The sequence below is a fragment of the Pyxicephalus adspersus genome, chromosome 7, assembly GCF_032062135.1.
Source record: "Pyxicephalus adspersus chromosome 7, UCB_Pads_2.0, whole genome shotgun sequence".
Classification (NCBI taxonomy): domain Eukaryota; kingdom Metazoa; phylum Chordata; class Amphibia; order Anura; family Pyxicephalidae; genus Pyxicephalus; species Pyxicephalus adspersus.
In genome coordinates this window covers 58,058,944-58,074,170 of record NC_092864.1, presented here as the reverse complement: position 1 = coordinate 58,074,170, position 15,227 = coordinate 58,058,944, and the positions used below count along the sequence as shown (strand labels likewise).

The 15,227-nt window shown below is 35.7% G+C and overlaps 1 protein-coding gene across 2 annotated transcripts; it reads left to right on the top strand.

Moving 5' to 3' along the window:
* Positions 1–684: 684 nt before the first annotated feature.
* Positions 685–13,532, top strand: LOC140335724 (leucine-rich repeat-containing protein 3-like). 2 transcript variants are annotated; one of them, XM_072418621.1, is made up of 3 exons: positions 685–865; positions 1,029–1,108; positions 9,602–13,532. In XM_072418621.1, the coding sequence occupies exon 3, from the start codon at positions 9,736–9,738 to the stop codon at positions 10,510–10,512; it is 777 nt and encodes a 258-aa protein (XP_072274722.1). In that variant the 5' UTR covers positions 685–865; positions 1,029–1,108; positions 9,602–9,735; the 3' UTR covers positions 10,513–13,532. The 2 variants fall into 2 exon arrangements, with proteins under 2 accessions (XP_072274722.1, XP_072274723.1); XM_072418622.1 differs by having other exon boundaries at positions 685–1,108.
* The last annotated feature ends 1,695 nt before the right edge of the window (positions 13,533–15,227 follow it).

Here is a 15,227-nt window from a genome sequence, read left to right as displayed (position 1 = left end):
ATAGAAGTAGAAAAGCCAAACCAACTCATTGGTATTGAAACCAAAAGTGGTTTCAATACCAATGAGCAACCCAATAACATCCTTGTGAACATTTTGAAAATGAGATTGATATTGAGAAATATTATTTTTTTTACAAATAATATAAATCTGACACTTTCCTTTTTATATAGGATAAACAGTACAGCAGGAACCTTTTCACATTGAAGGACACTAGCTGCCAAACATGAACAAATGTGCCATGAAAATAAGCAGTGTGTGCACCTAGCTGATATATCTATAGCAAATGTGCATCAAACATCAAACAAATAATAATAAATGTTACTAAAATATATATAAATGCATATGTTAATTACGGTTTACACCGTCCTTATGACTTTGGTATTCCAGTGCATATTGAATGTAATTTTAGGGAAATTTTAGGGATTTGCTCATCAGCTTCATAGTGGGAGTCCCATGAGATTGCATTAGGTAAGTACAACATTGTGTCACTGTGCTGTGAGCAGTGTGTCTATAACAGAAAGGTTTTTTTTTAAATCATAATTCCTTTGGCTGGGAAGAGACATGATCCAGTTACTGCCCATGGGATGTCTGATTGGTTTGTCTTTGCATTGATGTTCCAAGCAAAAGAGAATGGATTGTGTGAGCTCTGGAAATAGCAACAAGTGCTGACCAGATGAGGGCTGCCCCTGTCCCTCTCCTGCTGTGCTACACCCAGACTTTCTGCTGCAAAACTTAAACAGAGCAGCTGTGACACATATCTGTGTGTTAGCTGGCTGAGTTTTTCTCCTTTTGTCATTCTATTTTACCCAGCAGTTTTGACACATCTATAGCAAGCTGTGATGTTAAATAGCTGATTATCCACATGGTGAGTGTGACTCCCTTGGACATGTTTTGCATCAGAATCCAGCTGCCTATTTTGCTCTTATTATACTGGCATAGTGAATTCCCATTGTATTTGTCTTGTTTTATGATGGAAGAATTGGCAAATCAGGCTTAAAGTGCTGATGTTTTTCATTCTTAATCTGCAGCAATAGACTGGGGAATTTGTGAATGAACCGAGCATTGTTTGGGGGGAGCCTACTGAAGTTACAGATTAAAACCTACACTGGTAAGTCATTGGAATGGCAAATATCTCTTTATATGTATTTGTGTGCATCAAATGTATTTACATGAATGTGTAAATTGTTTGGTAGTTCTAGAGATTTGATTCCAAATGATGTCTTCTTTTTAAATTATTATGTTGTGATCACATCCTCTTGGTGGCTTTAAAACATTTTTTTCAGTTGTGTTGTAGTTAGTGATTGACAGTGCATGTAGCTGCATATCAGAAGCATTGAAATGAAATTGTTTACATTTAGAATCCTGCCAAGGTGTTTGCATATATCAGGAAATAAATGTAAGATTTCAGCATTCCCTGCTAGTAACACATTAAATTGGTGTAAAAAGGATGTATAATGAATGTACACAATCTAAACTAAATATTGGTCTACATATTACTCTGCCCATGTACCTTGCAGTGCTGAAAACTATTTTACAACTACAGGTATGTTTATATTTGTAAAAGAGGTCTTGATGATAAGCTGGCATGAAAATAGTAGATTGTTGCTCATGCAATCTAAACAGGAATGCTGGGTTCACACAAGTGTTCCTGTTTTTTCTGTGCAAGACAGAAAGAGTAGCAGCTTGCATATCACAGATCCCACCTTGGTGAATAGGGACTGGTTAAGTGTTTTTATTGTTCTGATATTTTCTACCCAGGTTGGTTTCCCAGTTTAGATGAAAAATGATGAATCATGGCAATGTCCCCTTAAATTTTGGGCACTGGACTTTTCTGAGTACTTATAAACTCGTCTGTCTATAGATGTCATATGAATCATCATTTTCTTTTGAAGAACAAAAATATTAAACATTTTCTACAGAAAAAAGCTACATTTTAAATGAACATGAATTATTTGTTCTAAAATGAAGATTTGCTTTTATTTACAAAATGTTATACAAATATTTGTTTTGTCATCTGGGAATAAGCATATAAACCTGATTTAAAGTCACAGATGCATCCTTATATCCAAGTTAACTGAATTTGGGCTAACTTTGTTAAGAATTTAATGCAGGAACGGCCGAGCCATCATTCTAATTACAAAGCAATTGGTAAATCCAGCAGTAACCATGCGTGCATAATTTAATAAGTAGGGCAGCTCATACTGTCAGTGTGTTTCTGGAAAGCACTGTTTGTTTCTTAATTCAAGTATAAATCAAAGGGTTGTTAGCTTTGTAATTATTTAAATATTTCTTAATAAATACAGCCGATATTGGGGAACATTTGATGCAACACTATATAAATCTGTGGGACAAGGTACAATGTAAAAGTAAAATCAATCACCTTAATAAGACATTATCTGATAGTATGGTAGTATAAAATGAACCCTTTGTCAACCAGAGGTGGCTGTAGACTAGTAGATGCTTTTAAAAGATTAGATGTTACATTCAATAAAAGCATTCTACCTAGCAAACATTTAATTATACCCAAGGCATTACTAGTTAATATTTGAGATACTTTGATCAGGAATGCCAGTTCTTAGTTCAAATGAGGACTGTCTCCACAATAAACCTCCTACTCCACATCTAGATCAGATGGGAGTGTTTCCTGAGGCCTAGGATAACAACAGGACTCTGCCAGTTGAAAATGTCGGGGAGCAGTCATTTTTGCCGCTTGTTTTTGGAGTTGCTGAATGGAGTTGCGTCATGGAATGCCAGGTAAATGATCAATATCAGGGAAATATCAATTGTTTACCTAGTCATGGACCCATCAACCAAAATATGGCCAAATTCAGCAAGAAGCTGTATCGTAGAAACCATCAAATACCAGATGTTATCTTTGCCTAAAGAGGAACCTTTTCATAGTCACATCAAACCTTCTGAGAAATCATTACTTCTGTAATATGGAGATGTAGCCATGCCATCTGCTTCCCATCCATTCCCACCTCCCCTTATGTTAGCATAAAAGTGTCAATGGCATGACCCAAGCAGTTACCTGTGGAGGGTGGAGTTGCACCTAAACTTGTACAAATACCAGCTTTCAAAAAGTCAGTTTATCATCTTCAAAAAATTTCCAGCAGTACATTGAAGATGATTTCTTTATAGTTAAAAGTAAAATATGGCCTATTTTTTAATATTATTATTATTATTATTATTATAATAAACAGGATTTATATAGTGCAAACATATTATGCAACGCTGTACATTAAATAGGGTTTGCAAATGACAGACAGGTAGAGACAGTGACACAAGAGGACACTGCCCTGAAGAGCTTACAATCTAGGAGGTAGGGGAAGTCTCACATAATAGGAGGGGAGATAAACATCTCTACATGAGGTACATGTTCAGCACTTCATCTCATTAAACATACTTTTTGCAATTTTAAACCCATTTGCAAGTGTACAATATGTACCTGATTATTGCATGTGCACATTTGCACTAGCACAATATTTTGCAAACTTTTGGTTTTGACAACACAAATTGATGCAATACAGTAACTGAGAACCAGATAAATAAACGTTAAGGCTTTAATTTACAAAGCTAAATCTTGAAATGTAATAGACTTTAATAAAAGTTTTTGTGACAGGCGAAAAATAAGCCTAGGAAATCAATCTATAATTACAAAATATTCACATTTGGATCTGTACAGTCATGACTTGTGTTTTGTTTTTCTTGTGTTTGTTTTAGAACAACTGAGATTTATTTGGATTTAGTATTGCTTACTCATGTTCCTCCTTCAATCTGGGCTATTTTTCTGTGCACCTCCCCTGGGTTTCCCTTTAGTTGTGGGCGATTGTGTACTCTGCCTGTCATGTCTACGGTATTACTTTATTTCCCATGAGTCTGAACTAAGGCATTGATGTATTGTGGTTAGTTTTATTCTGCAACCCCCTACAATGTTAATTTACAAATACTGTTATGTGAGAATATATTCTGGTCCAGTTTTAGCTGTCAGTCTGACTTGTGACCCTTTGTTCATTTCTTATATTGGTATTTCTCTGTAGACTTGTTAATGTGACTTCACCTTCTGGCCCTAGAGTGCTTTCTGCTTTTTGGTTACTCTGTCCAAAAGGAGCTCCTGACGAAGCAGCAGAGACTGAAACACTTGGAGATCATTCAACCAACCACTCCACAGCTCATTCATCTTATCTACTTCCCGGGGAAACACCACCCTTGTATTTTTATTACTTTAGACTGTAGGAGTTCTTGTAATATATATACAGCAATTTAGCATTTTTTCCCAATATTGTTTGATGGGTGTACTGTATATTCAGCTTGCAATATGACCAAGATATTCCAGCATGGAACTCATAATAAGTTCTCAGGTAGCTGACTTACCGTATTTAGAATTTAGAATCTAATGTTATACACTCTAAGTTCAGATTTCAACAGAATTTAGAATTTCTTTTTAGTTTATACCGCTGGATTCTATGCTTTTTTCTCACTGTGTGTTCTTTGCTGTGTTATGTCTACGCTGTTTTTCCTGCTTTGCTCCTAAAGCCAATGTTTTCTTTTTATGCATCTCAGTTAATATTTTCTTTTCTCATCTTACCTACCTCCCTTTCTTTCATCCCATCAGCAATCTCCTTAAACGCCAATATTTACCAGCCCACTGGTTCCATACATACATACATTCATACATTTCATTTACATGTTTCTCCTACGACAGCCCTGTATTTGCCTTGTTCATGCTCCTTATTTGTTCTCTTTCTAGCCCGCTTCTATTGCTTGTCACCTGAAAAGATTCTGGTTTCCATTACCTGCTTGTCTGCTGTCACCAGTGAGGCAATTCTAAGAACCTCAACTTCTGCTAAAAACTAGGCACACCAAGCTCAATTATAGCCCTCTTCCACCAACTGGGGACCTTTATTCCAATAGACATAGGCATTCCAGGTCAAATTGTCTCTTTCCTATGAGTCTTTGCTTTTACTATTCTATGATCTTTCAACACCTAAACATTGGCATCCACATAAACAAAGTTTTTTGTTATTGTCCATGATTCTGTCATTGGTGTACCTAGCCCCAATGATGGGAATGTCCAATCTGTCCAACCTCTTACAAAAATGTATTTGCAATCTTAATGTTCACTTTTCTAATTACATCAAAGGCCATTACTGTAAATTGCTTTTTACATATACAGTTGATGACAAAATTATACAACAGATATGTGGAGGAACTAAAAAAAAATATGCACTTGTGTGGCCCCTTTATTTCCTGCTAAGCCTTATACAACTTGAGTTCCCAACCTGATTACTGTAATTATTATCAGGTTAGGTATACAGATTCCATGGTTCAGGTTTCATTAGCACCTTACCTTCATTTAATCAGCTGCAATAGCTGTGTACTTTATATGTTTCAGTAATTGAAAGGCTGAGGTCTAAGCTACAGGAAAAAAGGTCTAATCTCATGATCCACTAATAACAGTTCCTGTTACACTCTTTTTATACTGTGCTGTCAGTCAGTATGATGACCTGAATTGCATATTACTTTCTCCTTTATTAGGAATGAAGGAAACATTTATAATTGGGCACATTTAATGACTTTACCAGTTTCTCGTTTTACCCAAATCATATGTTTTAATTAGACCAGAGTTCTTCATTAATAATGAGAATATTTGGTGGAGTCACTTGGTCACAGTTTGCATAAGTGGGTCTAATCAGAAATCCAATTTTGGTCTAACCTGACACAGCCGACAAAAAGTTCAGCTAAGGTTAAGCTTTCCAGTACACTGAAAGTTGAGAATCTCAGCAATAACTATTAGTTTTATTTTACTTTGAGTTCTAAAAGTATCTCAAACAATGTGTAAACCGGACCCTTGCCAAATTGTTGATTCAAACACAATAGCATGCAGAAAATTATTTAGTAATTATTTTTTAAAAGACAAAAAACATTCATCCTGGCTGAATTCCCCATAGCTTGATCAAGTTCACGGAATCTAAAATACAGAGTAATCTCCTCGAACCCAAAGTAGCCCTTAAACCAAACCTCATTCTTGGATGCAAGATTCATTTTTTTTTTTTTTGCAGTTCTCTTTAAACTTCATAGAAATATCCCCTGTTTCAGTCTAACTTGGTAACTGGGTAAAAGTCTGCAAAGTAAACTATTATATCTTATAGCAGATAGTTACTAATGTAAAACTCAGGTTGTATTCCCGTTGTTTTTTGGTAATCAGTCTGCAGCATTCCTATTGGCTAATTGTGGGCAGAGATAACATTGCTTATGCCTAAAGACTGCTATTGCATAATAACTGTGCAGTTTTCTTTTGGCCTAATGATAAAAAATTATTTACACAGATTGAAAAAGTTACTTAATGGTCTATTTTTATGAAAGGATTACAGGTATCTGGCTTCTAGGAGTGCTGAAAGAGATTTAAGGTGCAGTTTTTTATTTTCCAGAAGAATCACACTGCATTGCACAGTAAAATATAAGTATTAGCATTGTAGGGACATAAGTATGACTGCTCCATGTCCTGCACATCTATAACTATAAACCATGCAGTTCTTTTCATTGTTTTTAGAATTTAAAACATATTACTAATATTATTTACATTACAGTTTTCATATGTATACATAACAATTTGTCAAGATGGTATAGAAACTCATGGTATGTATTCTAATACAACAAAAATCTAATCACTTAAGCTGCGTGCACACTTCCAATAATTATCGTTGGAAACAAAGGATCGGCTGCAAATCATTCACAAAAAAGGGGACCAACGAAACCGACGAACGAGGATTGTCGTTGGAAATAAACGACCCTCACGGCGGATCTGATTGGCCGACGATCATGGATGATGGTGGATGTTTCTGCAATACACTTTCTCCTTCACATGTCACTCCCTGTATCTAGCGTGTGTACACTGTTGGTGAATTATATTTGAACGATCGTATCGTTACAGCATGTACAGAATTGTGCACAATACGATGGTTCAAGTATAATGGTGCATAATCATTGATCAGTCGTAATCTTTTGTTTTCTAGTGATAATTATTGCAAATGTGTACCTAGCTTAAGGGAAAAGGCTGTATTATAAAAACATTTATCCGTGTTGAGATTCATTCTCCTTGTTCAATTTCTCATTCACACTGTAAGTTATTTTTACCTAAAGATAAAAAATATAATGAATGCTATAGCTAATCCAGGTTTATTATTCCAGGATTTCCTATTACAGACATGAAAGGATATGGAATGGGAGCTGTTTTGCTCCTTATAACGAGTTTGTTTAGGCAGCGTCTGACAAGAGATTTTTTTTCTCTTTTTTAATGAAACAAGCTCCTTTCAGTCTTAGTATTTTGATAGAGAAGCCGCACATCACAGTGCAACAACCGCAGACTTTATCTAAGGAGATGTTGCAGCAGAACAGATGTAAGAGGCACAGAGTTCTATTAAGAATCAGATGGAATACAAATGACCAGAGAACTCGGCAAACGGCAAAAGGACCTTAATTGGTATTATACAGATCTTCTGCCGGAGTTAAAGAAAACTATATTTAGACTACTGTGCCAAAGAATAGAGAGCCCAGCAGCATCAAAGTCCTTATGGACCCTCCCTGATTCATCTTTACAGCTCTGTAAAACATGTGCATGAAGAAACCCAAAATGCATCAGTCCTTTATATGAATGAGAACTCCTATTTATTAATTCTAAGTGTTAAATATGGAGGCTGCCATTAATTTTCCAATGGCAGCATTCTGGAACTGAACCATAGCAAACATTATGAGCAGAGTGAATTTGCCTCCCCTCCTATTGTGTGTTCCCCCACCTCTTAGATTGTAAGCTCTTCTGGGCAGGGTCCTCTCCTCTTCCTGTGTCTTTGTCTGTATTCCTCATTTGCAACCCCTATTTAATGTACAGTGTTGCGTTACAGTGTTACATGGCCAAAAAACTTGGATGAGGATACTGAACCCGGAAGAGGAATGAGGTTAGGATGTGGCAATGGAGTCAGCAAAGTCGACACTAGTTTCACTTTAAGCTACATATTCAAAAAAATGGATGTTTGATTTAGAGTAGTTTTGTGTATTTCATTGTTTTTCTTTTTTTCCTTTTCTTGCACATTCCCTTTTCTGTTGCTTTAATAAAGCTAATGAGGGGGGATTGTTTAAAAGCAAGTCCAGCTCAGTTCAAAGGAACCTCCCTAATTCTCTTGAACTAAAACTCCATGCACCCTTAAAAAACACTTTTATTTCATTTTCCCCAATAATTCCAATGCATTTCCCAAAAATTTTACAGAAAACTCATAAGTGTCACAAAAAGGTTTGGACCTTCAAATGGGCTCTTCGATGACCCTTTTTAGGTGAAAATTTGGCACTTTATTTTATTATCATGCACATTTTCCATAGGTCTCAAAATGTCTATCCAAATTATTAGAAAAATAGATATTGTAACATAGATAAAAGTATTATTCAAAGTTTATTTGAAACAAAGTTTCTTTTAAAAATGTAAGAAAATGATAATCATAAGGTCAAAAATTGTACTGGAGGATGTGGAGAGCCACACTTTAGGAGCATTGCAGAGAGGATCGGAGAGAGAGAATTTAGGGAGCATGGAATAAGGTAATTAAATCCACCTTTTCATAAAACAAGCATTTAACCCATGCAGGGTGCCCACATTGCATGTGTATATTTTACAGCATCCTGGAGTTCAGTGTATGGGGAAAGTGTAGTATACTTTCATTAAGCCCAATTTAATATCAGTGTAGCATTTACCTTTAAATAATTTTAATTTTTCTAATTTTGATCTCATACTGGCTCATAAAAGTCTATGGCCCTGATTTACTAACGTTCTCCAAGGCTGGAGAGAATACACTTTCACCAGTGAAGCTGGGTGATCCAGCAAATCTGGGACGGATCTGGTCCAGAATTGAAAACATTTGCTAACAAATAGCTATGACATAAAGCAAATCCATTTCAGGTTTTCTGTTTCACCCAGCTTCACTGATGAAAAGGTATTCTCTCGAGCCTTGGAGAACTTTAATAAATCAGGGCCTATGTATCAATATTTTAAGATCAGATTGACAGTCACTGCTAGCATATAAAAATTTTACCCCTTCTTCAGACCAATCCATGTTTTCTCCAACTTATCCAGATGTTACATTTCCTTAGCAGGCTACACCTATCTGTTTAAATGCATCAATATGAGTTATAAAATGCAGAATAGTTGTGATAATAACTGAGATTGTAGCTGATAATTCCAAAGAAACTGGGGGCATGAGGGTGGTAGGAATGTCTTACCCAAAGAAGTCTGTAGGCTTCTATAATGCTGATCCTTGAAATATTAATGCGGAAATGATGAAATGTCTTATTGATTTTGGAAACGGCTTGTAAATAACAGATCATTCTCTATTCTATGGGTTATAACCTATTTATTTATGTGGCATGTTTTCTTTTGTCACTGTGATATTAGTAAAGGTTAGGGCCATGGAAATGTCAAGAGGTCCTGCGTTTGTCAAAAAATGGTTTAATGTATCAGTACATTTGCTATTCAATTGAGATTTTATGTATAACAACAGAAGTGAGGTTTTATATTTTTATTATACAAAGATGACTTGACTTTGTTTTCATTTTACAGGTTGCCACAGAGGCAGTTATTCATTGAGCCTACAGACAGAAGACATCTTGTTGAGCCTGTGGATAAGTCGTGGGCTGAACATAAATGAATCGTGGGATGTAATAATATACACAATGCATGTGTAACCTTCCAGGATGCATCTAACAGATCAATCTCACCGGTGTTCAGAATTCTTTTTCCATAGAGGACTTCTGTTGCTCCTTATCCACTTTCACATAATTGCACCATGCCCCAAGAGCTGCCAATGCTCAGACAACAGTGGGGGAATAGTGGTCCACTGCAGTTCTAGAAACCTGGAAGAGATACCCATAGACCTTCCAATGGAAACTGTCTCCCTAAAGCTAGATGCTAACAGGATTCATCAGGTACCAAACAACGCTTTTAAAGATCTCACATATCTACAAGAGCTGGATCTTTCAAAAAACTCTATTGAAAAAATTGAGCTGTCAGCCTTTAAAGGAGTAACTGATGGGTTGAGGTTGTTGGATCTGTCTGGGAATCAGATTCACACTATCCCCAAGGAAGCCTTGGCCAACCTGAAAGGAAAAATCAGACTCTCCAACAACCCATTGCACTGTGACTGCAACCTTCAGGAGATGTTGAGGGAGCTGAATTTGGACCCGGACACAGTAAATGACATTTCCTGCCAAACGTCTGTACAGGAGGAGTATGTAGGTAAACCTCTAATCCAGGTTCTGGACTCTGGAATTAATTTTTGCAACATCCACCATAGAACAACTGACATAGCCATGTTCATTACCATGTTTGGTTGGTTCACCATGGTGATCACATATGTGGTATATTATGTGAGACACAACCAAGAAGATGCCAGGAGACATTTAGAGTACCTTAAATCATTACCCAGCACTCAGATAACCAAGGACTTTGACACTATCAGCACTGTGCTGTAGACATGTTAAAGAAAATGTTATATTCTCACTTCCCAAACGGGCCATATGTTAAGCAACTCTTGCAAGAGATACAAAATGTGTCACCTGGAATTATGAATGGTGGTTAATAAGCACAAAGCAAAAAGATGGTGGAATGGTTAAAAAAGACAACATGTTGTAGTTTGGAAATATAGTTGGCATGTATTTATACTGATAGAAAGGTGAACAGTCAGAAGTAGTAGAAAGTGCTTGGCAATGATGCTCCATTCAAGATAAATCCTCCATCTAAGTCCTCAGGGGAACCGACACTATCAGTGTCCAATCTCATTTGCCCCCCACAGTGCTCAGTAATACCTCCTGCTGACCTCCACTTTCCCCACTGTGTGTTGTTACACACAGGATTGTGTGTAACAGAGGATTGGGGATTGCTCTTGAATGTAGAGGTAGATGTAGCTATATAGAAAAGTATTCACACTCTTTTTATCAGTGTCATTTTGTGGGATTAAAAATTGAAAGCTAAACCAAGATTGCCTGGTGTGCAATACACTGCTTTGCATATTATCATTTCTCTTTGCAAAGTCTTTTCTTAATAAATAAACCCAACTCACATATAGGTCTATATGTTGGCTTTATTTATTAATAAAATACAAACAGCATTGTCGGTAGTGTTGCCACCATGCTATCTATGACACTAAGTAGACAGCAAAATTCAGACTACATTACTCCGGTATACATTCAAATTAGAATTTGTAGAGGTAGATACTTAATAATTATATTGGAAAATAAAACACATCCTGATATTTTTGAGCATATTTATAAAACAGTGATTGTGACATTCAGCAAACATTCACTACAAGTGAATTTATTTCTGTAATTTGAATTACATCTGCAAATGTTTGTTGATTATTTTATTCACTGTTTTGTAAATATACCCTTTAGACTTTAAATTGATATATATTTTTCTTATTTATGTGACTCTATATTTAAAATGATTTTTGTACATTTTGATGAGTATATGCATTAACATACACTGGAACTATAGACCTGAAAACATATACAGAAAACATTCCTTTTTATTAACACTGAGGAGTATGGGTTTTATGGGTACATTGGGAAATAACATAATAATAATTCTTCTTGCATATCAAACAGTTATTTTTGGTAAATTTATCTGTTCATGCAATAGCATCAAAGGCTCAGAAATTTTTTTTCATGTTGATTAGTGTAAAGTTTATTTGATGTTCAATTCACAAAATAATTACTGCATTAGTGTGATATTGTTGTATTTGCATATGAGTTTAAATTTAACTGTTGTAAGCCTGTATTTACCATGACATGGATATCTCATAAGCTGGTAACTTATCTTTACGTGAGTTGATTTAAAAAGCAGCAAAATTACAATTTTAGGGAGCAAAACCTTGTGTAATCATTTTTGTGAATTGACATTGACCTACATAATAATGCTGCAATATTTTGCAAATTAAAGTTAGAAAATAATGCACGGTATCAAACATTCTAAATGCATTAGGCTTTTGAGGATTGATGGTAATTGTCTGAAAACTCAGATCAAAAGCCATCCTACCAGGCATAAGGATTATCCTAACATGAGTTAAATACAATGATATGGTGCCCAGCATTATAAAAGCCATCAATGTCTTTCTTGGGGAAAACTAAGGGAAACTAAAGGTGCTTGCAGAAGCTAAACGGCAGTCACTCTGTATGTTCATTTTGGCCAAATGATCATGGGCACATATGAGTTTTGCCATTGGTATTCATGTTTGTGCCTATAGAAGGGTATGTATTTAAGTTCTTGTTTTTTCAGTCGAAAAATGGCAAGGATCAGCTGGAGAAATATCATGGCCAGCTCCTAGCTCCATGATCACTGACCAAAGTCACCTGGTAAAACTAGAAAATCAAATACTATAGTTGTATAATAACCCTATGAGCAAAAAAGAAAGAAAAATAGGACACAGGCTAAGAGTTAAGACTCTTCACTCAATATTAACATTCAACTGAGTGAATATTCAACTTCAATCATCTTATTATGATCTCATCTGTATGAGTAAATATTCAAAATTAAATGGGGATTTGTTTTTCACGTGATTAGTTGTGAATATTCATTATGTTACTGAGTGAAGAATGTTAGCTTATTAAAAAATTACCCTTGATTTGTCCACTATACATCAGTGTCCTATGACTAAAAGCAGTTCAGTTCTAGAATGTGTAAACTATGAGTATACAGTACATTATTCCTCCAAGAACAATTCATTAACACTGGTGCAACAATGTGGACACAGTTGGATAGCTCTGGCAGGCAGAGTTGGCAGGGACGTTTTATTAAACAATAAATGTACTATGGAAAGTCAATATATTGGCCATGTTGGCTAAACACTCAAAGTAGGTACCTTTAAACTATTAATACAACTACAGAAATGGTTACCATCTCCTGTGAAGCTAGTTTATTCGGCTGGTTTGCTATATGAGTTTGTCTTTCAAGGTTCTGGAATCAGAACACTGTGTAGAAAGCTTTTGGTTACAGACGCCATTGTGTCTTATACAGAATCTAAATCTCAGAAGTTTTATTTTTTTCTAATCTTTATCTCCTCTGGAATAGGCTGCTTTACCATTTTGTTTTATATTGTTTTATATGGATGTTCTGTTGAGCAGGACAAGAACAAAATGAAAGCAAATGCATTTACTGTAACTTAATTTCCTGGTAATATCAATATTTCATCTGTATGTTTCTGCTGGAAGCAATAAACAGGTGCATTAACCCCTGTGAACAAGACAATGGAGAAATATGTCACAGGGCTTTCACTGTCTCATATGAGGGCGATAAAGTAGTCTGTCATTTGCAAGAAATAGCGGAAAGACAGTGGAACAGACAATACCATTACAGTGGCCTTAGCTGTGGTTCTATGAACAAATGACATTTTCTGAAACACAGTATTGTTTCATTTTAAGCTGTTTCTTCTTCATGAATGTTAATTGTTTTTTCCAATTATGTTTTTTTTTTACAATTCAATAAATGTAATCTGTATACAGTATCTTAATGTATATCAATTATTGTTCTGCATTATTTACAGAATACCATAAGCTTTAGCAAAAATTCCATACCCCACCCTCTTGAACATCTTCCTAAATATCAACAGACGTGATTCACTGTGCTTGGTCTGTCTAGAGAAGGGCTGTCCAAACCATGTCCTCAAGGGCCACAAACAGTCATTTTCTACTAGTTTATAAGCCATACCTTACTAAAATGTAATGTTGTGTGTTAAAGAATATTAAAAATGTGTGAGAAGCATGATCTTTGAGCACTTGAGTTAGACTGTCCTGATCTAAAGCATGCAAGCATGAAAAATACTGGCCTTGTTTCTTTCCATCTTGATGCACATGCTTAAAAAAACACCAATGTTTTCAACTGAGATGCTTGGTGCATATTCCACTTTTACAAATACTTAAATTAACACCGCCTAAAGACATTGCTCAAGCACAGACCAAGCAAGCAACTAAGAAGAGGGGTTGAATCTGAGATCTGTCATTATGTTTAAGGAGGTGTTGTTATTTGACATATTTGAAGCTATTCTTTAAACTTATCCTAAAGTAGACCTAAACTAAAATTTTCATCTTACAAAAAAGCGTAGACATCCCTTTTATATAAGGTAAAAAATACCTTTTTTAGGGAGGGGGTTTAAACCCTTTTTTTTTTTAAAAAAAGGTAAAGCCTCTTACCTTTCATATTGGGAGCACAGAGCCCCCCAGGATACATATGTCATCCCAGGAAGCTTCTGGCTGCTCATTTCAAATCTCAAGCTTTTTCTTTAACCTCCCTAGCGGTTCATTTCTTTCCAGTTTTATATTGTCTAAAAGCGGTACACTGTTTTTCATGAAAATTTATTTTACAGTATAATATAATAGTATGAGTATAATAAAGTTTATAACACAAAATCATGTAAAATATGAAATTAAATACATTAAAACACACACATATATATATATATATATATATATATACATATATATATATATATGTTTTTTTCTTGTAATTAAAAAAAGAATAAATATTATACTCATACTATTATATTATACTGTAAAATAAATGAATGTCCTTGAAAACAATGTACTGCTTTTACAAATTTGAATCCAATGTATTGCATTCAATACAGGTATTTTTTATTGAATGCAATACAAATGGATTTTGAATTCCCCCCGTGCCCCCGGCAACGTACACACACATCAACGTCACCAGGAACTCCCACGTGATTCATCATGTGCAAAAGACGTCGGAAGAAGAAGGAAGAAGACAGGTATCGCGGCGATGGATGACGCAGGACGCCGGCGGATCAGGTAAGCACTGTATTTACTATTACTTCCCATAGGTTTACCTACCCCGAGTGTGACTCTGGGTTACCCCTTTCAGCAACTTTTTTCTACCCCAAGTCACACTCGGGGTTACCGCTAGGGAGGTTAATGGGGTAAAAAAAATGCATGCACAGTGAGATCGGCACTCTTTTTATCCTCATCTATGCCAAGAAGAAAAGAAGGAAGTAGCCGGAAGAAGCAAGATGGCGGCGCCCAGCACGGACAAACGAGGATACCAGGGCGAGACCAAACCCAGGGAGTGGCAGATCTGTGAAGGTAAAAGTGAGTTTTTTTTAGTTTACTTCGGCTTTAAAAACCAATTAAATTCGCTAAGTGTATTTAGAGTGAATAAAAGCGAAAATGTTTAAAGTCAC

Excerpts from the sequence above, each read along its gene's own strand:
- LOC140335724 (XM_072418621.1), top strand. The coding sequence starts at position 9,736 with ATGCATCTAACAGATCAATCTCACCGGTGTTCAGAATTCTTTTTCCAT.